This window comes from Sparus aurata, chromosome 6, assembly GCF_900880675.1.
Source record: "Sparus aurata chromosome 6, fSpaAur1.1, whole genome shotgun sequence".
Lineage (NCBI taxonomy): Eukaryota > Metazoa > Chordata > Actinopteri > Spariformes > Sparidae > Sparus > Sparus aurata.
The window spans coordinates 19,243,563-19,269,572 of NC_044192.1; the positions used below are offsets into that span (position 1 = coordinate 19,243,563).

Genomic DNA, 26,010 nt, shown 5'->3' on the forward strand with positions numbered 1-26,010 from the left:
AAATATAGAAGAGTAGTTCCCAAATAAATCTTATATGTATCTGAAAAAAGGCAACAGTAAGGCAAAGTAGTACTGTTGATTTTCATGGCTGTACACAGTATATTTTAAACCTTCCTCCGGCCATGTCCAACTGTAAGGAATTCCTGAAAGGTTCACTTTCTAATGATTATAATAGTGATAATAATAAACTATATTCATATTGCTCCTTGTAAAACACATTTACACAGACTACAGGGACTGAACACATTACACATGAAAGCAGGGAATAAAACAAACTAAAAGCTATAAGAACTAAACACATAAAATACAAAGACAGAAAAGCAAAAAAGTCATAAAACAAATATGACAACAGTATTTGAATCGTGATTTAAAGGACAGTAGCCCTGATTTCCTCAGGCATGTCATTCCTTAGACGAGGTGCCCTGCCTGCAAATGTCAACTTTGTTTATTAACATGGAATTTTGGGCGACAACCAACAACCCATCCAAAGATATCAGGGAACGGGAAGCCAGTGTAAGGAAGCCAGGAATGGTGAAATTTGAAAATATTTTGACTGTGACTGTGTTTAGACCCAAACACGAGGACCATTAATATGTTTTAACAAATACCGTGGGAAATTAAATATGCTTCCCTGTCAAATGAATTTTTACCTCAGAGCAAAATGTCTACAAGCTGTCAGTCTTCTGTGACTCATGTGAGGCAGAGAGGCCCACTTTCGAGGCTTTTAATACCATGTCCAAAGAGAAATTAGTCACACAAAATCCATCACTCCTCTGTTTGACATGTTCATGCTTGCAAACTACTTTTTGGTGCACATCAAGAGGTCCCCCTTGTGGCTGAAGTACCTTGCAGTAAGACAATTAGGCAACCTCTTACAAAACTGCATCAGGCAGTCCCCAGACATTAAAGTCAGATACTCAGGGAATCTATGCCAGTCTTCCCATCAGACCATTTCTCCCTCAGCGATATGGCAGACTCTCTGTGCATGCTGTGTCATCTCCCTCCAAAGACTTCTTCACAAACAGTGGAGGAGCGTGGCAAATGGGGTAGTAAAAAGGAGTTCATTCTGTCCGTGGCTGGTGCTATTATTGGACTAGGAAATGTGTGGAGATTTCCATATCTGTGCTACAAAAATGGTGGTGGTGAGTATTTCTGTTTATTATCCTCTCAATTTTGTATTTTTACCCCAGCCTTCACATGACAAAAGTGCAGTGTTAGATGCAAACTTTTTTACTTTTTTACTACTTTTTAAACTGCTTCATTGTTGTCAAACGGGAGAAAAAAAAATCTTATATTATCATTTTATTATTCACCAAGCCACAATTATTCGATTTTTGAAAAGTGTGTTTTAGTCTTCTAAGGGTTGCATTGTGAAACTTTTGCTGTGAAATATTGAAACACTGTTGAACTATATAAAAAAGAAATCCACAGTCTACTGAGGAAAACTACACCTGTTAAGCCTGAAATACCAGCAGCAATTTATTTGAACTGGACCTATTGCCAAGATGAAGAACAAAAGCTTATTCTATACGACATGATGCTATTAAAAACTGAAACTGAATTTAAGTTTTGACTGACAGTAGTGAAAAGTCAATTTACTCCAGAATATCTTGAGGTACAATTACTATACTGAAGCTCCCCCCCCATTTAATGCTACTTACTACTACTGCTACAACTTATCACTTCAATTTATTTATTGAACAGTTATTTAAGTAATTTTATAGTGTGGTATTGTTACTTTTACTTTACAGCATTTTATATGTGCACCTACTCCATTGCCAAGAAGAAGAAGAAGAGCTTATGCTATGCAACATGTTGCTATTAAAAACTGAAAATGAATTTAAGTTTTGACAGTAGTAAATGCCCTTTGCGATTTATATGTATTGAATTGTGAAATGCGTTATTATTTAGTTTACTTAGATTTACAGTATTAACAGAGACATTTACTGAGGGCTAACTAATGTAAAACATTCACTCTGTGTCTCCCTCTACCTAACATCTGATGCTTATGGATTTGACAGGCTATGAAAATATTGTTTGTGCAAAGAGCACAGTCACATTCTTTGCTAAATCCCTACAGGTTTTTATTTACTTCCAAAAAAACATAGTCCTGATTTCCCATGCCTCAGATTTAGGATTTGATAGAGGATGCAGAAATTAGAATTTTAAACCCCCACACATAAAGTGCAATATGGTGATATTATTTACACTAAACTTGACAAAAACCTGCTTGATTAGTAATAATGAATCGACTGATAAGATAACATTACGTTTGATTTTTGATCTGACGGTAACTCTGGTCTGTCTATTGACAAGTAAAGTGCATACAGTATAAAAGTCAAGAGGCATCAACAGGCCATCACTTTATCTAAGATAGACAAAACAGAAGTTAAACATTAGGGATGAACGATATGCAAGAAGGTCATATTGATTTTCATAGAGACACATTTAAAATTGTGCTGATGTGGCTTTTGCTGTGGTCTGGTCCAAACAAGAGGCTTCTCTTATTTCTTACATCTGGAGAATTTAATTTGTAGGCATCTGTTCAGCACCACATTGCACAACAAATTTATAGTGATATATTAAGACACACTTTGCAGCTTGGTCATGAGATTTGAATACTGCAGATAGTGAGATATTTGACCATAATTGTGATTTTGATAGTATTTATATACTTGCGCAGTCTATAAAACATTGCATACTCTATGCCTGACCTATTTCTATCAATTATTTTTTATGTCAGATGAGGCTATTTGAGACAAGTCTATGAGTAGCATTGGCCAATAAACTTCTTTTACTGAGACTACCCTGCTAAGAAGTTCCATTTTTTAATTTGACTGTAATAGTGGCATTCTTACACCTTCACAGTTTTTCTGTCAGAATTATGATTTTTCATGAGTAATCCTCACTTCATCCATCTTCAAATTGTATATTGTATATCCTATATGTCTCCTATGCTGAATTGAACACTTTTATTTTCGTGAACTCCCAAAGTTGAACTCTTAATTTATGGTCTGGCCTTTAAAAAGCTCATATCTTACAGAACTTGGCATCATGCCTCTTCCCACTCTCTTTCTCTGCTTACTTAAGTTCAAGAGTTGTTATGGTTACATCACTGCTGTTGCTGTTGAATCCCTGCTCTGACCTGTTCAGCTCAGTTTAACTAGCTTGGCTCAATCAGAAGTCCTGCTCTTCTCTTGTTTAAAGGGGTGATTTGTAGAATATGGCCAGAATTAGAAGTTTACACTAAAAATATAGGGGTCAGTATATCACCTGAGTAGTAGACACCTGCTGCTCTTTGATAGCTGTCCTTGTTTTAGCTAACTACTCTTAGCTAATTGGCTCATGGCTCAGTTAGCTGTGGCGCCATAGACCCATGAGTGTGTCTGGACGGATCACTGGGGGAGTCACCGTATGTTAAGGGGGCACAGCCAACTGGATTTGGCAGCTTGATGTGAGATTGAACACCTCTGGACACTGAACCGGGATATAAGACAGTGTCAACCACCTTAGGAGGTCAATTTGAAAACTAGGGAGTTTATGCAGGTAATACGGAGCTAACGGCTTACCTCCACGCTAGAAAAGCCCCCCTTGAATTTTTGCAAGGTTAAGCTGGTTTATTTTTTTGGAAACCATCCTCTGGGACCCATCAGCACATTGCCGGACCTCTTCGTGTGACAGTGGAGGGCATTAAAAAAACTGTAGCCATTGTGCCTAAACAGACAAATATGAACAATGCAACGCAAAACAATGCAGAATTAGACAATTCTAATTAAAATATGGCATGGCCTGAACTCAAACCTTCTTGATCTGGAACAGGAGGCTGAGGTGCTTCAGTTCTTGCAACACAATCAGCATGAGGTTGATGAATAGCAGTACATTGTACTGCTTCAAGGAAAGCTGCATAGGCTTTTGACCTCTCCTTCATGACTGCACTTGCTTCCTTGTCATTAGGGTCTGAATGGCATCGCCCTAGAAGTGTACCAAGGCGGGCTTGTAGTTCCTCAACAAGGCCTCCAATGTTTGTGGTGTGTGGTGCCACCAGTTAGCTCCAGTGTTGCTTGGCCTCACCATGGACTTACCCAAGCAAGGGGCCTTTGCAGAGCAGGTGTAATTCTTGAGGTTGGAACATAGTGTTTACTTGATATCTTGCAGCTAAGGAGCCTGTTTCACACATAAGCCACACACCAGATTGGTACTTGTGACAGGCACACATGCTGGAGTCCAGCAGTCACTCTTTGTTTACACCATGCATCTCATGTGCAAAGCCAGCCAGTTGTTTTCAGCCAATTTGAGCATAGTTGTGGCTGCATGCTCTTTGACGCTCCTCATTCTTACTTTCTCTCCTGCTACCCTGTGGAATAAGCTGTTCCCTCTGGCTTGAGCTGGACAGCACCTAGAAGTTTTCAGCACATCAGCTGTGCAGGTTGATCATATTCTGTGGATGAATAGCACTTTTCCATTAAGCAAGAAATGTTCTTGTGCTCTGCCAATAAACGGATTGGATTTGGTCAAACGGCCACGAGGTGGAAATATTTCACAAGAAGCCATATGATGTATTATTGTTCTTACTGTTCTATGGTTATTTTAATCTCTGAAAGGACAAGATCAAACTGTTCATCATCAAAATCAGACCAAACTCCGCTAAGGGACCCCAGTCCATTTATTAACTTGTTGAGCTGTCACATTAAACTGCACTACACTATTTCAATCTTCATATTTCTTTGAACAGAAACACTCAGTCCTGCTGTATGTTGAGCTCCTGTTAGTTGTAAGCTCTACTAGCTAGTTAGCTGTCAGCTCTGTTAGCCAAACACAAGTCTGCTGGTAACTAGCTTGCCCACTGCCAAGTTCAACACAGATTTGTTAAACCTTTTTAAATTTGTCCCCGATCCTGTGGTCTCTCACTGCAACATATTTGCATGTTCCTGCAACATATGTAATCATAGGTTTCATGCTGAGCAACCCACCAGCGATAGTAACTATAGTAACAGCATGAGAAGATGCTCTCCATTTGGGTCAGTGCTCAGTTCAGTTTGTCATTTGCTAAGTGATAGCTATACACATAGGTACATTCATACATACAAAAAACAAACCCTTCAATACTATAGACATGCCAGGAAGATGTCTCTTTGTCCTTAAACCATGTTCTACCATCTCCATGACAACATGACGCTATTAGACTTGAGACTTATGCTATTTGCCATTTCATGCAGTTGCATGTCTCATCAACCCCAGAAAAATCCTTGCAATCTGAATTCTTTGCAATGCTGCCTTGCTCCTGTTTAGGACTGCTTTCCAACTTTCTGGAACTAAACACAAATAAAATTGAGGTCCTGACAAACACCTAACCTTCCACCTTGGAACACTAGCAACTTACACAGAACATTCAGCTGGATCTTGTTGAGCTGTCTTCAGTGAGTACTTCCAATTGAATCAGCACAGTCTCATTCAATCCTGATAAATCAGAAATACAAACAACCTACATTACACAGTCTCCCCATTCGTTACATTATTAAAATGCAATATTCTATTGATTACTTTTAAAAGCCTATATGCTCATCTTTACACTGTAGAACTCTTATTCTGCTATGAAACCCCTCAGATCAGAGACCCAAAAGTGGTTTAAAGATACATGGTTAAAACAGGGATCATGGTGTAACAGTTTTAACTCCAACAATGTGGACCAAACTTACCTTCAATATCAGATCAGTGTCAGTGCCAATCAATGGTTTAAACAACAGTATATTATTCTAATGATGTCTGTAAACCAGTCCAGCAGTTCTGTGAGAGGAGGCTCACATGCACCAACGTGCATACAGCCTGACTGGCTCAAAAAAGAAATAAACATTAACAATTTTAAATAATTACCAGTATGGTTTGTGACAACACTCTCCGCTCAGGCAGTCTTTACTCCACTATATCTTTACAGAGTCAACAAGTTATTTCCTGACATCTGGTGAGGCTGACTGTTGACTATTGGTCCTTTAATTAGATTTTCAGGTATCTGTACTGTACTTGAATATTTATATACCATACTACTACTATATAACATTTTACTTTTACCCTCCACATTATAACATAAATATCTGTACTTACTACTCCTCACATTTTTTAAACAGGCTCATTACTTTAGTCTTAAGGTTCAGTTAGGGTTACATAGAAATGGAGGGATAACTACTTGAGTTAAGAATATGTGTACTTTTGCCAAGTCTGGATACATCTTTTAGATTTATTAGAGTGTCGGTAGTAGCCTGAGGGAATATTGGCACGTGTCCATTTTGATATGAGATCCACTCCACAAACATTTTAATGTGTCCATATAGTAGTTTGACACACTTCAGAAAGCAGCATATGAACTCCTGCTCCCTCGTTAAGAATTGCAGATTTTAGGAAAAGTGCCAGTTTGGACATATTGGCACTAAACAGGTCTGTCTCACTGATTTGTCTGTTGCACTATTGATTTTTAGTGTTGAGTTAGCTGGTCACTGGGTCAAATTTTTGGGAGATTATTGAACAAGGTAGCATCATAATACAGAAGTTGCACAACATGAAACATTTAGATGAGAGCTGCCTGTTAAAATCATATCCATGTTTGTTTCATATTTGTACAGTGAAAAGTAAGCATAGTGACCTTCATAAAAAAAATACTGAGACAACTGGATTGCATATATGGTTAACCGTTACAATGTCATCTCAGAAGCTAGGCTAACTTTAGAGGTTTCTAACCACACATTCCTGTCTGGGTGCTCATGGCTGATAAAGATTGAAAAAAAGAAGGAAAGCCACTTCTTACAAACATAAGAAGGTAAAGAAATTAACTTATAACTAAGGAAATTATACCCACAGAACAGCCTACCAAAAAGAGACCAACAACAGGAAAAAATGGCATCCGATGTTACAAGCTAATAGTAATAACCTAGCAATGCCTGTAACTAACACCGGACACCAATGTTAGCGCCAGCAAAATGCTTTCAAAGCCGGCTAGAAAACATGTTAAAGGAAGCTGTCTTTAGACACTTATACTTTACTTATATTCGGACTCCCTCACTGTTTAAACTCCCAGGCTGATAGTTGGCACAAAAATAGTCTTTAAACAATTTGTAATCAGAACCAATTAAAGACTATTTGTGTGTTTGTCCTGACTTTCTTGATAAAATCTCAAGTTCCCAACTCAGGTTTAAATCTGCACATGGATGCAGCAGTATTTCACAAACCTTGCTCATCAGTGAATTGCACTTTTATGACTTTGTCAACAAGTTTAGGCTACTTTTTTACCCTAATTTTCAGAAAAACAATATTAACAGTCTAATTATAAAACATTTTGAATTTACAGGCTTTTTAATTAGTGGAGAACTGGCACTAGAGTTGCAGCAATTCACTTATTTTCTTGGGATAAACATATATTTGCTAACTACTGTACTGAATTTTATAAAACTATTGAATCTCACATGAAAGCCGGTTGAATCAATGACCCACAAGTGGCTCTAAGGACTCTGAAACTCAGAGTTCACATGTGTCCTTAAGGACTTTGTAAGGACACTCCCACAAAGGGTGTAAAAGCCTGCAACACCCCTCCACTTCATTTGTACTGAAGAAGCCTCTTTTTGAGAGGTCAAACATCTTCAAGAAACTGAAACAAGTCTAGTTGCCTACGATACAGCACTTAGATTTATCATGACCTGGATGACAGAGAACCTTCATCAACGTACATGTCTGTTGCAACAGTATATGTGAAATTAGAGCAAAGTAAAGATGGCTTGTTTGCGAACGAATCAGTTCGAAGGAACAGCTCTTTAACGCAAACGAACTGACCTGATTCCATGTTTCACCTCTCTCTCGTTTGTTCTTTCGTCCTCACTGACTCATCGCTGTGTTGTTCACTGTTTATTTATCAGTGGTGGACTGAGAGCCAGCCAATCGTATGCTGAGTCTAGGACATTGTTGTCAAATTCGTTCATAGCTCACCGTTCTTGTTCAGTCAGTCAGTCATCCTTGGCTTACCTTCAATACGTGTCAGTTTAATGTCAAGGTGAATATACACATTAGCCACTTTAGTGTTGTGTAAAAGTACACATAATCATGAAGTTGCAGCAATGTATTTGCCTTGAAGTGTTGTGTTGACCGTTTGAGAACCAGGAGCTGAGAACCTTGCATTACATGATTCACCGCTATATGACGTTTTACAGGAAAAGCGACTGAACTAACGAACAAATGAGCGATATGAACGATTCTTCCTGCCGAACTGACCGACGGAAATGAATCTCGACATCGAACATCGAATCGAATCGAATGTTGACATCGAATGAAATCCACCTCTGGAACAAAGTCTATTGTGATAACAGATCAATCCTTCTTGGTATCTCAGGATAAAAGAATCACCAGAAAATGACTTTTTTCTGCTTCAGCCAGCAATAAAGCATAATGTTATTAAGGTCGTCAGGTTTGGCGCTGGCTGGACCCAACGTTTATTAACAAGCTCATAGCACAGCTAATTTATGAGGATGTCATGTGCAGCCTACTCAAATGAAAATTGGTCACACACACTCACATGCTGAAGAGTTGAAAGATTTATTTCCCAGCAGCTGAAAGCTGCTTAATATTTATGATGTAAGTTATGATAGTCATGTTTCAGCCAGTTAACTGCTGATGTCTTGAACACAAACCGGTACTCATTGATCGAACATTTTCAGCATAAACCAGTCCCTACAGATGTCATTAGATGTCATTTTGCATGCCATGGCACTCCAGATCTCTGATAAGCAATATAACAGGAGGAAACAACCGATTCTAGTGATAACAGATTGATAATCTTTTAAACTTGAAAAAACAATGCACATTTGAAGAAAGCATGGCAATGCTTGGCTTCTATACAACTTTTATAGAACAAGAGTTTGACAGACAATATCAGTTAATTATGACCTTTCAAAATTATTTAAGTCTCAGCATATGTATGTTGTTCGATATTTGCTGATATGAAAACTACAGAAAAAGATGCTTAGGGTAATGAGTAATTGTTGAATTCTCAAGAAGGTTTACTGTTTCAGTGTGGTGATGTACTTACGGACAATAAAGATTTTGTTGAACCGTTAAATATGCCTCTGCTGTTACATATATATGTCAAATATCTGAAAAGAAACAGAAATCAGAAAAATGTGTCTGATCATGGTACAATTTGTCTGTGTGCTGTGTGTTTATAATTCCCTGATTCATACTTGCAGGTGCATTTTTCATTCCTTACATTCTGTTCCTTGTGACTTGTGGCGTTCCTCTGTTCATACTGGAGACAGCACTAGGCCAGTACACCAGTCAGGGAGGAATAATGTGCTGGAGGAAGGTCTGCCCCTTGATGGAAGGTGAGGTTAACCTTCTGGGATGTACTGAGCAAGGTTAAGAAGGAGACAACGCTGCAGTCTTTTTTTTCTTGTTTTCAGGCATAGGATACGCTGGCCAAATGATCCTTTTCTATGGTGGTATGAGCTACATGGTGATTTTGGCCTGGGGTTTCCTCTACTTTTTCTCTTCCTTCTCTGGTCAGCTGCCATGGGCAACCTGTAATAACACATGGAATACAGGTAAGTTAAGTATTGTACCTATTCCTCAGATAAACAACAAACTATTATTACATAAGTCCTAATTATCCATTTAAGCATCCATTAAAGGGATATTCAGGTGCAAGTTTAATCCATGGTCTAAATCACCGTGAAACTGTGTTAGACTCCCTCTCAGGAGATCAAGTTAGCAGACCGCTAATTTATGGAGTTTTATCAACCTCAGAAAGGACCGCACGACAACAATACACTGCAGTAAATGGATCCAAATATAAACCGCCACCAAAAAGCCACAAATAATGCTCAGAATAGCACCAAACTTCAGCAACAGTACAAATAGGGTCTCAGCACATAGTCTGGGGCATCTAACCTCCGCTAGCTTAGCTGGATTTCTATTGGGAAGCTAAAAACAGAGTTCAACTCTCCTCCATCAGCTTCCGGGTCGGGGAAGTCCCGACGCAACGATTACCGAGTGCGGTTAGAAATGCTCAATTCCATTCTTTTCCCTGTCCGCTCTCGATAATAACTGTTATAAACTGGCAGGTAAGACACATATGAACTTTGATTGCTTTTCCATGGAGTCATAATCATACATTTTCATCCATGAGCCGCAGAACTCTACTGCACTCGGTAATCGAGTCGTCGTGACTTCCCGTCAATAGGAAGCTGCTGCAGGAGAGAGGTCAATTTTGTCAGCTTCCCAATAGAAATCCAGCTAAGCTAGTGGAGGTTAGATACCTCGGACTGTGTGCTGAGACCCTATTTGTACTGTTGCTGAAGTTTGGTGCTGTTCTGAGCATTATTTGTGGCTTTTTGGTGGCGGTTTATATTTGGATCCATTTACTGTAGTGTATTGTTGTCATGTGGTCGTTTCTAAGGTTGATAAAACTCTGTAAATTAGCAGTCTGCTAACTTGATCTCTCGAGAGGGAGTCTAACAGTTTCACGGTGTGTTAGACCATGGATTAAATTTACACCGGAATATCCCTTTAAGTTCATTTTACAAAAAAAAAAAAAAAAACTCTAAAAGGAGGAAAAGTTTGCTTTATTTCATTGTATTCATTACTAAGTGTGGTGTCTGGTTATTGGAGTTTACCAAACTGGTTACTGTATCACATTACAATGTTTCATTTATCATGAAGCACTGATTGGTTAATGTGTTGATCAAGCATACATTTCAGTTTTAACTGTATTCAACAATACAATACATCCTTATATTCCAGATTCTTGCATGGTATTGAACAACTATAACGACACTGCTAACTGGACCTCCCCTGTGAATTCGTCATCGTCTGTAGTGGAGTTTTGGCAGTAAGTTTTTAGCCACAACTGTATTTCATAAAACTTAGTCACAGATTATCAATGAATAGACAAACAACTTGTACTATGGGTGATAGTTTAACCCAGTGCTGGAAAGAGTACTGAAACTCTGTGCTGACAAGTTAAACTACTGGTGTTAAAATAATTCCTTAGCAAAAAAGTATTATTATTTTTTTACCGTTTATATTTAATGCATCATCAATGGCAGGCATTCAATCAAAGGAGGGTTTATTTCCCCTAATCTTCAATCTAAATTATTCCCAAATCCAGCGCTGTTCCGCCCAGCGGTCATGGTCACATCTCCAAACCTGCGCTTGCTGCAGGGTGTTGTGGGTCTTTTTTTTCAGTTTATCAGGGTTTTCATTCACTTGTTTGTGATTGGATAGCCTTATTGGCTACAAAAAAGCAGATGAAATGCTAGGATATTAATTCAAACTGTATTCAGTACTCAATTATCATTTGTGTAGCTAAGTAACCAAGTAGATTAAATGGTGTAATGCATACTTGCACAATAATATTGTTGATGAAGGTACGTAGGCACCTGGACTTCATTTAGTTTCTTGGAGACATTTCACCTCTCATCCAAGAGGCTTTTCTCAGAGACTGTGCCCACTCTGTCAGAGGGTAGGAGACAGAACATAAAACACATCAGGGGGGACTTAAAACCTGTGGCTACCCAAACTTGACTTCTGTAAAAACGCTAAAAGATCCAGGGCAGACAGAAAGGAGCAGACGAGAAAACATCATCATTCCCTGTGTCACAGGAACATCTGTGAAACTCAGAAGGATCTTTAAAAAACATCATATCTCAGTTCACTTTAAATCTACCAACACACTGAGGCTGAAACTTGTCCATGCTTAGGACAAAACACCCAGGCATAAACAGAGCAATATAGATAATGCTGTTTAGTGCAGCCAGGACTGCACAGATTTGTACATTTGGGAGACAAAAAACCTCTCCATAAACGAATGGCACAACACAGGAGGGCCAACTCCTCAGGTCAACACTCTGCTGTCCACTCACATCTGAAGGAGAAAAAACCTTCCTTGAGGACAACAATGTAAACATCTTGGCCAGAGAAGACAGATGGTTTGAAAGAGGACTAAAGTATTCCCTCTATGTCAAACTGGAAGGACCGTCTTTGAACAGAGGAGGTGAGTTCCCTCCCCAGACAACTTAACAACCATTCTCACCTTGGCTCACCTAACCTCTAACCCAAATGACAGCCGGTCCACACTTGTCCTTAACGACTCTGTAAGAAAACTCCCACACAGAGTTTAGTAGCAAGCTAATTCCTCTCCAGTTAGTTAGAACTGAAGAAGCCTCTTGGATGAGAGGTGAAACGCCTTCAAGAAACTGCAAAATACCAGTTGCCTACTATACAGCACCTAGATATGAGTTATATGACAGACTTAAATAAAACACATGCGTGTTCATACACAGACGTATTGTCTAGCATTGGTTGGGTGTGCGCGAACTGGCATAATTCCCTGAAACAAATAATTGAGTTGCACGGAATGTGGGCAGGACATCTTCATGTTACCAGTTTCATAATAAAGTCATAAACCCTTACACAATTCGTGTCGTAACTCCTGACATGATGTGAACCGTAGTCGAGATCTACTCAAGGACCTCAAACACATCACAGCTGTGATCATTAGATCTGTTGAGTAATGGAGGTCACTAGGTCAGGAAAACACAAGTAAAACCCAACCTAAAAGCCCACTGTTTTAATTAGCTGCATATTAATTTTCACATCTGTTTGTTTTCTCAGGGATAATCCAGTGCTGATGTCCTGTTCATGTCATATGAGATGGATGGTAGCGATAGGACAGAGATCAGAAAGAATAGGATAGGATTCTTATATCAATGACTTCTGAGCATTCACTTCATCAAGGTGGTCACAGAGCTGACTGTGAAGTATCCATACTATTTTGGACTTCAGGCACTTCCATATTATTGTTGCTGCTGTATCTAATTTGTAAATGCCATTCACGTCAACATCCAAGTCTTAATTACTGTTCTCTCCAAAAAGATTCGATACATTTGACTTGGTGCTTATTGTTATGCAATTGTATGAAGACATTTTATCAACATCATCATATATGATGCTACCCTCAATGGTAAATGAACATTACTTTTAACCCCCTGTAGTATTCATATAATATTCCTGCATTATTTCTTTGATCATTCAGTAATGTCTCTGCTGCTGTAAGTACACCCAGAGGTCCGAGCCCCTTATATAACAAATTATTTAGAGGATACATAAGTATAAGTATAGTTTTTAATAGAGGTTTATGATGAGCAGTACATTGAATAAGGGTTTGGGCCGTCAACAACATAAGTTGTCAAAGAAGTGAATGGCTTAATTCGTAAACATGGGATTTGTTGTTGTATCACTGTCTGATTAGACTTTGTGCCAGCCTGCATGGACATGTGCAGACTGTGTTTGATTGACATATTCATCATTGTGATATTTTTTTGTAAGGCGGTACTGGTCACACTGTAGCCCTCCCTAAATTCATCAGGAAAAGAGGTCTAATCAGCCAGAATAATTAAAGACACCTGTGTACTGAAGGTGTGTGAAGGGTTTCCTTTGATTGTTCATTCAAGCATTTATAAAAGCTGCATTCCATTTAAATGCGCAGTGCCAGGATGGTGTTTTTTTTCAATGCACGCTAATCTCAACATCTAACTGAAATGAAGCCATCATCAAAGTTAACACCTCAGATTTTCAAAATATATTTAAAAGTCTAAATGATTTTTTTGCCTATATCGTTTATTTTATCTTCTTCGCACAGTACGCCAGTTTAGAAATCATACCATAAAAGGTAGGATCAATGAGACATGATTAAGCAGCTGAGGTAGGCATAATATCCTTAGCTTATTGTAATGTTTTCAATCAACCAAATGATCATTAAAATGTTTACATTTTGGACATACAGACAGTAAAACATACGTCTTCCAGTTTTTCACTTTTTTGTCAGTAATATATATATTTATCTCAATTAATTCACCATAATTCATCATATATATATATGTATATACATATATATACATATATATATACATACATATATATACACATACATGTATATATACATACATACATATATATACATATATATACATATATATATACATACACACACACACATATATGTATGTATGTATGTATGTATGTATGTACATACATATGTACATATATATACATACATATACATATATATATATGTATATATATATATATATATATATATGATGAGAGAAGGATTTTTTTAGACAATTTTTTATTACTTTCTTCAAAGTCAGAAGTTTACATACACTAAGATTACTATGCCTTTAAACAATTTGGGAAAGCCCAGATGATGATGTCATGTCTTTGGAAGCTTCTGATTTATTGACAACATTTGAGTTGATTAGAGACACACCTGTGGATTTTAAGGCACACCTGAAACACACTGCTTCTTTGTGTAACATCATGGGAAAGTCAAAAGAAATCAGCCAAGATATCAGGAAGAGAATTGTGGACTTGCACAAGTCTGGTTCATCCTTGGGTGCAATTTCCAGATGCCTGAAGGTGCCACGTTCATCTGTTTAAACAATTATATGCAAGTATAAACATCATGGGAATGTCCAGCCATCATACCGCTCAAGAAGGAGACGGTTTCTGTGTCCCAGAGATGAACGTGCTTTGGTCAGAAATGTGCATATCAACCCAAGAACAAAAGCAAAAGACCTTGTGAAGATGCTGGCTGAAGCTGGTAAGAGTGTGTCATTATCCACAGTGAAACGAGTGCTGTACCGACATGGGCTGAAGGCCTTTCTGCCAGGAGGAAGCCATTACTCCAAAAGAAACATAAAAAAGCGAGATTACAGTTTGCAAATGCACACAGGGACAAAGACCTTAATTTTTGGAGACATGTCTTGTGGTCTGACGAAACTAAAATCAAACTGATTGGCCATAATTGGCCATAATGACCACCGTTACGTTTGGAGGAAAAAGGGGGAAGCTTGCAAGCCTGAGAACACCATCCCAACTGTGAAATACGGGGGTGGCAGCATCATGTTGTGGGGTTGTTTTGCTGCAGGAGGGACTGGTGCATTTCACAAAATAGATGGCATCATGAGGAAAGAACATTATGTGGAAATATTGAAGCAACATCTCAAGACATCAGCCAAGGAAGTTAAAGCTTGGGCGCAAATGGGTCTTCCAAATGGACAGTGACCCGAAGCATATTGCCAAACTGGTTACGAAGTGGCTTAAGGATAACAAAGTCAATGTTTTGCAGTGGCCATCACAAAGCCCTGATCTCAATCCTATTGAAAATTTATGGGCAGAGCTGAAAAGGCATGTGCGAGCAAGGCGGCCGACAAACTTGGCTCAGTTACACCAGTTCTGTCAGGAGGAATGGGCCAAAATTCCTGCCAACTATTGTGAGAAGCTTTTGGAAGGATATCCAAAACGTTTGACCCAAGTCATACAGTTTAAAGGCAATGGTACCAAATACTAATGAAATGTATGTAAACTTCTGACTTTGAAGAAAGTAATAAAACATTGTCTAAAAAATCCTTCTCTCATTATTCTGGCATTTAGCAAATAGAAATAATTTTGGTAATCCTAACGGACCTAAAACAGGAAAAGTGATTTCTGTTTTAGGTAAAGTGATATATATATATATATAAATTAAGATGCTATTATGTATTTCCTAACAATATATTGGTGCTTACAGACGACGGGTGCTAAGAATATCCACCGGCATAGAGGCCATTGGAAGCATTCAGTGGGACCTTTGCTTGTGCCTTCTTCTGGCCTGGATCATCTGCTACTTCTGTGTCTGGAAGGGAGTGAAATCGACCGGTAAGGTAAGATTGAAATGACAAATCCTTGGGAATGTGATTTGCCTCACTCATGTTTACCAGCTGCAACAGCATCACCTCAAAATGAGGGCAGAATTGGAAGATCAAAATATTTCAGCAAAGGGGCTGATATAAAGGGGTAGCATCATCACACTTTATGCCTCTGGTCCACATTAATTTTGATGTAAAATTAAGGCTATGGTCAGAGATGGGTGTGGCATAAGCTATGAGCTCTGAGTAATTACATAATTATGTACTGTAGTACTGACTACTGAGTAGACAAATCAACATGTTGAGAGGTGTTGCAACGTTTGGTGACTCATTAACAGTGAAAGCAGTTTTAAAGGGGTTGCCACTCACCTATTACAGTCTGAAATTAAAGTCACTTCTCTAACCTTCAGATATTTAGAGCAGATAAAGGCATGACAACCCTGCGCATTTTATTAGCCAAAATGTCTACTTCAACAACAATAATATCTGTTAGAATGTTACATTACCTTCTAAAATAACATCGAATACAATCATTTGCTTACTATGATACTACGACAGGCATGATACTGCATGGACTTTTTCTCTGGCCTCTTTTCGTAAGTAGCGTTTTTTTTTTTTTTAAGTGAATACATTCATCAATATGAGCATGCCACTGAAGTAGCAGGGGGGGCTGACACTGTCTCACAATATGGCCAGACAGAAATCTTGTACACATTCAGATTGCACTACAAAACCAGATGTTAGCAGGTGTTAGTTGGATTTACGGCCAGAATGAAAGGGGTTTGGGAATCTCAAACAGTATCTAACAGTATTTTTTCAATTAAATCAAGAAACCTTTGTGCCAGAGGACACTGGTCTGCTCATGTTGCTTCAGTTTAATACAGGTCTGCAGCAGTACAAGTACATGACATTTTTTAAAAACAGACAGTGATAAATTCATTCCTTTACATGATATGGAGCACACTGACATACCCAAGGAAAGGAAAAAGCCATTGGAGATCTAAGACGAATAATACCGTCTGCTGCATGTGATTTACTCTCTCCTGCCACTCATGCTTTAGCCCAAAGCATTAATCACTTTCTTCAAGGTGTGAAAAGTGGCTTTAAGCCAACACAGTAATTTGTCAGAGGAAAGACAAGTCTGTCTTAGAGTCTTTGCATGCAATGGTAAGAAAGTGGAATCTGGAAAAACTGACTGGCTAACTTTTCTGTGAGAGAGGTGTTTGAAACAGATCTTGGCCTTGCCACATAGTTACCAAACAGGATTCACTCCCTACTGCTGTACTTTTCCCTCCAGTGCATCCGCTTACACAAGTAGAACATGTAATTTGAAGAATAACGTTTTTTTGTGTAACACATAATTGTATTTTTCACATTGCTCTGAAGTCCTGCATTTGCTTGATAGGGTTCTTACTTCTCTATAACAAGCTTGAAGTCAATCAGGTTTACATTTTCTAGAATAGGTCTAACCCTAACCCTGTTTTATGTTTTTATATGTGTGGAAAATCCAAGTTGGTAAAAGAAAGGAAAAACAAATTAAATGTACTAGCAACATTGTTGCACTGTGAAATAATGTCTTGCTGTTTTACAAAAACTACCAGAACAAATACCAGTTTACATCACAGCATTGTTCTTAATGTCCTGAGCAAGTTATACCAAATGGCCACGATCACAGATTATAGCAACATTTTTCAATCTTATTCCTGGGGGTCATATTCACAAGGTGGCCATTTTCGTCTGACATCATGCGTAGGGAATCTGACAAATTGTTGTAATCTAACAGTTTCCTGATTTATCAGCCACCGAAAGAACAATGGCAGTGTTACCAAATGTCCCTCCAGATTTTTACTCTCCATTCTACTCTCTCCTTCTACTCTTCTTTTCAGTAGCTGATCAATTATCTTGTGTCATAGCCCATTTAATATTGACCTCTAATGTCCTGCTTACCCAGGCTCTGAGAAGGGAATCTGTGCATCTGATTCTGATCAAACCCTGACCTTGCTGTATTCTTTTGTTGTCTCTGCTCTTTTTGTGTCACTCATTCTATGGTGTCCTAATTTCACAAAACCATGTCATTACTTCTAAAGTTGCATCTATTTTTGGTCATTCACTCTTTTAAAACATACTGTTCTTCTTATCCATTTTTTTCAGGATTATGGCTATAACGAAATCCTTTTCTGTTTAAATGTAGGCTACCTACTTCACAGCCACATTCCCATTCGTCATGTTGGTGGTGCTGCTCCTTAGAGGAATGACACTTCCTGGAGCCTTGAACGGCATCAAGTACTACCTGTACCCGAATCCTGCACGGCTTGCTGACCCACAGGTATCATTCAGCCTGTGTTCTCATTTGCATTGAATTTTAATATCAAAGTGTGTTAAAGTTTAATCATTTTTTACTTGCTTACAGGTTTGGATAGATGCTGGAACCCAAATATTTTATTCGTATGCCATATGTTTGGGATGCCTGACAACACTTGGGAGCTACAACAAGTACAACAACAACTGTTACAAGTGAGTACTTTATAATATGACTGAGAATAAAGTTGCTGCAGTTGTGCCAAATGGTTTCATCTGCAACAACAAGCACCATATGCAGTGCTTTTATTTGCAGCTTTTACTTATTTGCATCAATCTGCCATTTGACTATAACTTATTTTAATGTAGTGGCTTACATTTCAGGACAGCTGTAGGTATAAATATAAAAACATAGATGCCTTATTCCCTGCTGGATCGTACGTTAATGTTGCCACCGTATTGGACCAGGCAGGACTGGCCCATAAACAAATACAAGTACACAGGGGAGCTGCTGTTTTTCTAGAAAAAAGGACCATAACATTTACTTTTCTTAACCAATTTGAATTACTTGTTCATATATTCAAAGGTCTATAATCTACTAGTTAAAAAAAGAAAATCTCCAATTATTAAGAATCTTCATAGTTTGATCTTAATCACTGCGAGATTCTCAAGAGGCTTACTCAAACTGAATTACCTAATGTGGTAGACAATAAACCATTGTCATATTAATGCATATTTAATTATGTTTATAGGGAGTTAGGTATGTCTCCACAAGTATTAACCAAGGAAAATAAGCCAAATCATGCTTGACAAATGTGGGTTTTAACAATTCCCTATGCCAACTATTTGTTGTGTTTGTAATTCATTAAGGCTTAAATGTTCATACTCACTCCTGTCTTAAATAGGTCATATTGTGCTTTTTGGATTTCCTTTATAGTGTTATGTATCATGTTTGTGCAACTAAAAGGTCTGCAAAGTGAAAAGGCCCAAAGTCCACGCCAAAGGGAGTTACTCTCCCCCTCAGGAAACACTTCTCCTGCACTGCCTGAAATGCCTGTTTTAGAGTCTGCAGCTCACCCGTGTTCTTTTTTTTGTTTCTAGGCCAATGTTGCTCGTCCAGAAAGGCGGTGACAATGATTAATTGCAGTAATGAGCTTAAGCAGTCAAAGTTGTGTTGATGTGAATATAAATCACTTTGCCTGTAAGCAAGTTCTTTACATTTATTTACTGTAATGCAGCAAGTTTAGCTGTCCTGTTTTACAGGAAGAGAATAATGACACTGTGGTTTGTTTCTGATTTGCAGAGACTCCTTCTATCTTTGCTTGTTGAACAGTGGGACCAGTTTTATATCTGGCTTTGCCATATTCTCAGTGTTGGGCTACATGTCACAAAAACAGGGTGTCGACATTGACTCAGTTGCTGATTCAGGTATGAATATAAATCTAATCAGTGCTGATTCAAAAACCTACCAGCTGTCAGTCTATGAGAAGCTCTTTTAGACATTTTTCCTAGTATTGCCCTTCCATGAAAATGAAAAAATGTAAACAACCATTTGTTCTCAACTTTTGGAGAAAAAAAAATAGGTACTTTAATTAAATAAATCAAATTTTGAGTTGTATCTGTTTTGATTTTTCTGACTAAAATCCTCAAGTAAGGAGCAGGCACAATAGATAAAATATCAGCTTTGTGCAGACACAGAACATTATTGTATTATTTACTGTTGGTTTCACTTTGCAGGCCCTGGTCTTGTGTTCATTGTCTACCCACAAGCTGTGACCCTTCTACCGTGGCCTCAAGTCTGGTCCATGTGCTTCTTTATCATGATCATTTTGTTAGGAATAGATGGTCAGGTCAGCTGTAACCTTACTTAAGTTTCCCAAACATTTCTGGCAATGTTTCTCCTTTGGTTGTCCCTGAACTAACTTGTCTTTCTGGCTTTAGTTTGCTGGGCTTGAAAGCATCATGACCTCTCTAACGGATATCTACCCTGCCCAGATCCGAAAAGGATATCGCAGAGAGTTTTTGCTGCTGCTGATCTGTTCTATTTGCTTTATGCTTGACCTATTATTGGTGACAGAGGTAAGCTGAAAGAAGTGTATTCCTTGGTGGCGATGTAGGCAGCTCATTGTGTGAGAGATATTTGCAGTATGATCAATTAACACCATTTTCCACCACTTTTTTTTCCATTTTGCCTGATGTTATTGAAGGAAAACATTGGTGGGAGCTGTTTACCTAGCACAAAATTATTTGATATCCAGTCAAATGTATTGTTTGTCTTCATATTAGGCTGGCGCCTACATCCTGCAGATCTTTGATCACTATGTATGCAGCGGTCCCACTCTTCTTCTGATGGCAATTTTCCAGTCTGTGATTATTGGATGGATTTATGGTAAGATACAGTTGTCAATGTTACAACTGTCTTTGGTTTCTTTCTTACATTGCCATCAAACTAATTAAACTACCATATAACCAAGACCAAATAGAAACAGGTTTCACTACATTGTACACTGGATGATTGTATGTTGATAAAATACAAAATCTTTATTGGTTGGTATGTCACCTCTCTGGTGGGGAAGGAGCAGGAACTGGTGCAGGAGGTAGAGCAGTACCAACTAAATGTAGTTGGGCTCAACTCCACTCACAGTGCCAGTTCTGGAACCAAACTCCTGGAGAGTGGCTGGACTCTCTTCTTTCCAGAGGTGCCAAGGGTGAGATGTGTGGGATCTTCCGCCTCCTTACAGTCTTTGGGTGGCAACCTGGAAATTTGGTCTTATTGTCAGATAAGGATTGAGTAAAATTTATGGAGGAGCAAATTACCTTATTTTTTCAGACAAATAACTCTCCTGAAACTCAAGCCTGATTCAAGCCTGATTCGAGTGTCTGGGATGCTTTGAAGGCTTATCTCAGGGGAAAAATGATTTCCTACACAGCAAATATAAAAAAGAGGCCTCATGAAAAACGATTAGAAATAACCAATCAAATTAAAAACATTGATCAACGATACTCACAAGCTAGACACCCAGAACTGTATAAAGAACGTGTAGAACTCCAAACTAAATTTGATCTCCTTCTAACAAATCGAATTGAACGTCAGCTTTTGGAGAGCAAGAGCTTCTTCTATGTCCATGGAGACAAGTCTGGCAAGATGCTGGCCAATCAGCTAAAAGGGTTTTAAGCAAAGCAGCACATTACAAAAATTTAAATGTATGACAGCAACGTTACCACAGATCACTCAAAAATTAATGATACATTCAGCAATTTCTATTCCGACTTTACACCTCGGAGTTCCCTAACATAAACATTTTGATGGCAAATTTTCTGAATGACTTAAACATCCCCAGACTTCCCTCTGGGTGTAAAAATATTGGATGAGCCAATTTTTACTCGAGGAAGTAGCCACCACCATCGCCTCACTGCAATCTGGAAAATTTCCCAGAACCTGACGGGTTCCCGGCAGAGTTTTTGAAATCATTTTTCCCCTTTGCTCTCACCTCAACTCGCTATTCCTTCTTTAATACACATCATCTATTCGATACCATATGCTGCCCCTCTGATGTTATTCCTGAATGTGTCCTCTCACTAGACGTGGAAAAAAAAGGGTGGACGTACTTGTCTACAATTTCAGAAAAATTCCATTTTGGGCCAAATTTCACTACATGGATAAATTATTATATTTATGCCCCACTACATCAGTCTTTGCCAATTCTAAGCAGTCACAACCTTTCCACCTCCAGTAGGGAACTCGTCAAGCTTGCCCTTTAAGCCCACTTCTTTTCGACCAAGCCATTGAGCCCTTGCTCTTTTAATGCATGTTAAACAGTGGCTAACACAATGGTCACCTCTGTCAACATCCCTGGTGGGCCAAATTAATTCCATCAAAATTAACATCCTCCCTAAATCTTTTCCAATCTATACCAATCTTCATCCCCAAATTCTTTTTCAACTCACTTGACTCCGTCATATCTTCCTACATATGGAAGGACAAGCCACCTTGGCTAAGTAAAGTTTGCCATCAAAAATAAAAAAATGACGGAGGCCTAGCGTTGCCTAATTTTCGCTTTTACTACTGAGCTAATATATGTTGCATTAGGTTCTGGTCATACTTTCAAAACCAAGTTGACTGCCCATCATTGGTGGCTATGGAGTTGGGCTCTGGCTGTGACGTCTCCTCTCACTGCTTGGCTCCCACTTCCCCCACTTTAATCAGTTGATAACCCAGTTACCAGGCACACATTGAGAGCAACAAAAAAGGCAACAAGCACTTCAAATATCTTTTTATTTATAACAGCCTTGCATTCTTTGAACAATTTACTTTAAGGTTAACCTTCCAAACACTAATTTTTTCCAGGATATTTTCTCCATTCACAGCTACCAAATTTTCCTGAGGTGCCTGATGCAAGTGTAATTGATACCCGTCATACAAGAGTTTAATCTCGCTACCATTTATGACAAGGTGCATAGAATCGTATACGTTCAAATGCTTGTCGTGTGTCAAGCTATTGATATGTATTTCACACATCTGTCAAAAATCAATCAAAATACTTGTGAGAAAAAAAAGCAATGAGCTAACAAACCAATCTAAGTGACAGGTTCTGTCTGTCTGTCCATCTGATCAATAGCCTCCAATCCATTTCAATAATATGGACAGCGTCTCATCGCGCACATACTTAAATTAAATATCTTAAATTAACTACAGTAATCTCATAATTTCACAGCACAAACACCATCCTACTTGTGTTGTTACAGTGATTATATGCCAAGTATTTGGAAAAAGCATAAATCCTGCCTGCTTAACTTGCATTTAGTGCACAAAACTCAGTACGCTTCAGGCGTCACTTCGAGACATGACAACTCCCTCCCTTTTCAAAATCAGATGTAAATTCCTGCATAGTCTGAAAACAGACTATTTTGGGAAACTTCAGTGAGAAACAGAAGGACAGGATAAATAATATTAAAAATTACACAAAATATATTTGATAGTGACAAAGGAGGTGCTGGATCCTATCAAATTGATGTCAGCCCAAATCTTGAATGTCTACACAAATTAAGCCCTGTTGTTGGACTCTGCCAGCGCCGTCCCTTGTCTCTGATCCTGTTTATGAAACTCATGGACTGGATGTTAATGCGCTGCCATGATGATGAGAGAATCTGGTTTTGGAACCTTAAAATTGCGTGTCTGCTTTTTGCAGATGATCTGGCTTTGCCTGCTTCTTAAGTCTGTGACCTTCAGCATGCACTGGGACGGTTTGCAGTGGAGATATGAAAACATTTTTTTTAGATACAATAGTGCAGAAATTGATGCTTGGTAATAGTTATAATTATTGAATTCCCACTACATGTACTGTTTCAGTGCACTGTTGTCACCATAGACAATAAAGTTATTGTTAAACTGTAAAATATCCTGCCTCTGTTTACATATGTGTCAGAAGTGTTTGATAACCACATTTGAATGATCATTGCCAAAAGGTTGATTATATTATTTGTCCCAGGTGCTGATCGCTTTAGTGACAACATTGAGGACATGATTGGATACAAACCTCTATCACTGATTAAGTACTGTTGGATGTATGGCACTCCTCTTATTTGCAGTGTAAGTCTTTAATTACATTTATAGAAATAACTTAACCTTTTGAAGCCTACAGTGTTCACAATTGTTTAAATTGTTCCTCTTTGAAGGGCACACTTGTGTTTTTGATCCTGAGATACACACCCATGAGATTCAACAACTCCTATGTGTATCCTTGGTGGGCGTACTTGATCGGCTGGTTTCTGGCCATGTCATCTCTTATGATGATTCCAGTGACCATGGTCTACAAACTGGCCAAAGGGAAAGGGACTCTCTGGCAGGTCAGTTGCGGTTGCTATTGATTGACCCTGTTATTTTGTAGTTTAAGGGAGCATTTGAAGTCTGTTAAATTTTTGTTACCTGCGCACACTGTTCCGTTCTGACAATGTTGATACGTTTCCCTAGCGTCTCAAGTCAAGCTCCCAACCTGCAGATGACCTTCCAGTGATGGCAAAGGAAATGACAAGCATCTGTGTACGACTGCATGTCACTGATGTGGGAAAAAATAGCAATATTTAGGCCACTGAAATCCTTTGAAGATCAGGTGTGTAGGATTTGGCGGCATTTAGCGGTGAGGTTGCAGGTTGCAACTATCTAAATACCCCTCCCTTCACCTTTCCTATGGCATTCGCTTAAAATGCAAAAAAAAGTGAACAACCCTTTCCACATCCAGTGTTAGGTTTGTTCACTACTGGAGAGACATGATGGTACAACATGGCGTGGAAGAGGAGCTGCTCCCTCTGTTGATAGAAAAGGGCTCTCTCTATGGCAATGCAACCATTTTCATTGTCAAGTGATTATACATTAAGGAAAAACATAATTATGAATATGATATTACATTTTTGCCAAAAGATCCTCTTAAATCCTACACACTGGACCTTTCTAAGTTTCTTTTGTGATTTTTGTTATTTTAATATGTAGGGCATGTCGTTTACTATATTTATGGTGGTAGTATTCATTTACAGATATTTGTTTTAAGATGAGGTGACCTCTCTGAATACAGTATAATAAGTGTGTATTTCAGTTATATTGTATATTTTAGTTTTTTCAGAACTATATTATATTAAGAATTGTTACAGAAATATGATGAATGTACAAAATACAAAGTACAAATTTAAGATAGTTCAAAACCGAAACAATGACAATGTTATTTGGGCCTCTTACCACTAACGCACAAACTTTTACATTGTTGTCTATAAACAGGGCATTACTGTGGTAAGTAAGTCTATTGGGCATCAGCAGCTAATTGTTTCTATTACATAGCCGATCTCTCTTCACTATACCATATCCCAGTCTAAACCTGAGGACACTGTGTTATTATAGTTAATACCTTTGCTATGTAACAGCTGTGAAACATTATAGAGATTATACACAAACTGTTGTTAAAGTATTTTGTTCAAATTGAATTTTTTCCTCAGTTATTACTTGGGAAGAGATGGCAACATAAGCAAAAAACCCAATAACCCTAGTGAAAAAAAATATTTTGGTTGGTGGGTAGAAAGGTCTGACAGGAGTGGGGGCCCCTTTTCAGCAAATTTAAAACAATGACAAACAACCTAAATTGTTCTATGAGAAGTGTTGTTTATTCAGGACCCATTCCTTACACTGTGAGGCTGATTGAGAAAAGATGTTTTTTTACAACCCTTTCTTATTCACAGTTCGGAAAATATTGACACTGTTTTGAGAGAGCTGTTCCAACACATGGTTACTGTTGTTCAAATGCAGCAGTTTGGTTAGGTTTAAGAAAACATCATGGTACCTGAAGTTACATTTGAACATATGCTACATACTTGACTTTATGTTGCAGACTTGAGTGCATTAGGTAACCTCACATTGATAAGCTAAAATAAGTCAACATTCCCTTTTGGTTTCAAATGGGACACAAACAGCTATTTCCTGGGTCAAAGTCCTGTGTTTATTTGGCATATTCATCAACCCAAACCTCTGCCATAAGCAGACTCAGACTTGCTCTGACCAACTAATGTCTAAGGCAGATTTTCTCTCAGTGCTAAGGCTGAGGGAACCATCTCCTGGCTGCAGAAGCATGAGTGGTGTCAATTGTCTCAACTCACTCCATAACTGAGCAAAAAAGCATGTTTCACAAAATGTCAAACTCCAGTATTTTATCTTCCACAAAAATGTATGGTTGCATTGTATTCAAGATTTATTTTATTTAAAGACAATATGGGAAATGAATCTTTATTGTGGGGTCGGTACGTATGGCAAAATAATCTCAGCTCAAAGGTCGGGCTGGGTGATAAAAAAATAACGATATCTATCGCGATAGACAAGTGATCAATATCAATAGAAAATACGTTCGATAACATTCCATAATTTCACTGAACTCCGTTAGAAACAGGTGATCTGCGAGCGGCGAAATACAGTGCAAGGCCCAGCTGCTGGACGAGAGGTTTATGCATGCAA

At 38.4% G+C, this 26,010-nt stretch overlaps 1 protein-coding gene across 1 annotated transcript; it reads left to right on the forward strand.

Moving 5' to 3' along the window:
* Nucleotides 1–828: 828 nt before the first annotated feature.
* On the forward strand, nt 829–24,962 carry LOC115583100 (sodium- and chloride-dependent GABA transporter 2-like). The gene is made up of 14 exons (XM_030419549.1): nt 829–1,142; nt 9,222–9,356; nt 9,435–9,575; nt 10,774–10,861; nt 15,605–15,737; nt 17,914–18,048; nt 18,133–18,236; nt 19,324–19,448; nt 19,758–19,870; nt 19,962–20,099; nt 20,307–20,409; nt 23,510–23,610; nt 23,697–23,867; nt 23,992–24,962. The coding sequence occupies exons 1-14, from the start codon at nt 929–931 to the stop codon at nt 24,103–24,105; spliced, it is 1,815 nt and encodes a 604-aa protein (XP_030275409.1). The 5' UTR covers nt 829–928; the 3' UTR covers nt 24,106–24,962.
* The last annotated feature ends 1,048 nt before the right edge of the window (nt 24,963–26,010 follow it).

What these genes read in the sequence shown, in the direction of transcription:
- LOC115583100 (XM_030419549.1), top strand. Translation starts at nt 929, where the DNA reads ATGCCAGTCTTCCCATCAGACCATTTCTCCCTCAGCGATATGGCAGAC. An exon ending in GGTCTGCCCCTTGATGGAAG is followed by an intron (nt 9,357 to 9,434) that starts GTGAGGTTAACC and finishes TCTTGTTTTCAG; the next exon opens with GCATAGGATACGCTGGCCAA. An exon ending in CACGGCTTGCTGACCCACAG is followed by an intron (nt 18,049 to 18,132) that starts GTATCATTCAGC and finishes ACTTGCTTACAG; the next exon opens with GTTTGGATAGATGCTGGAAC.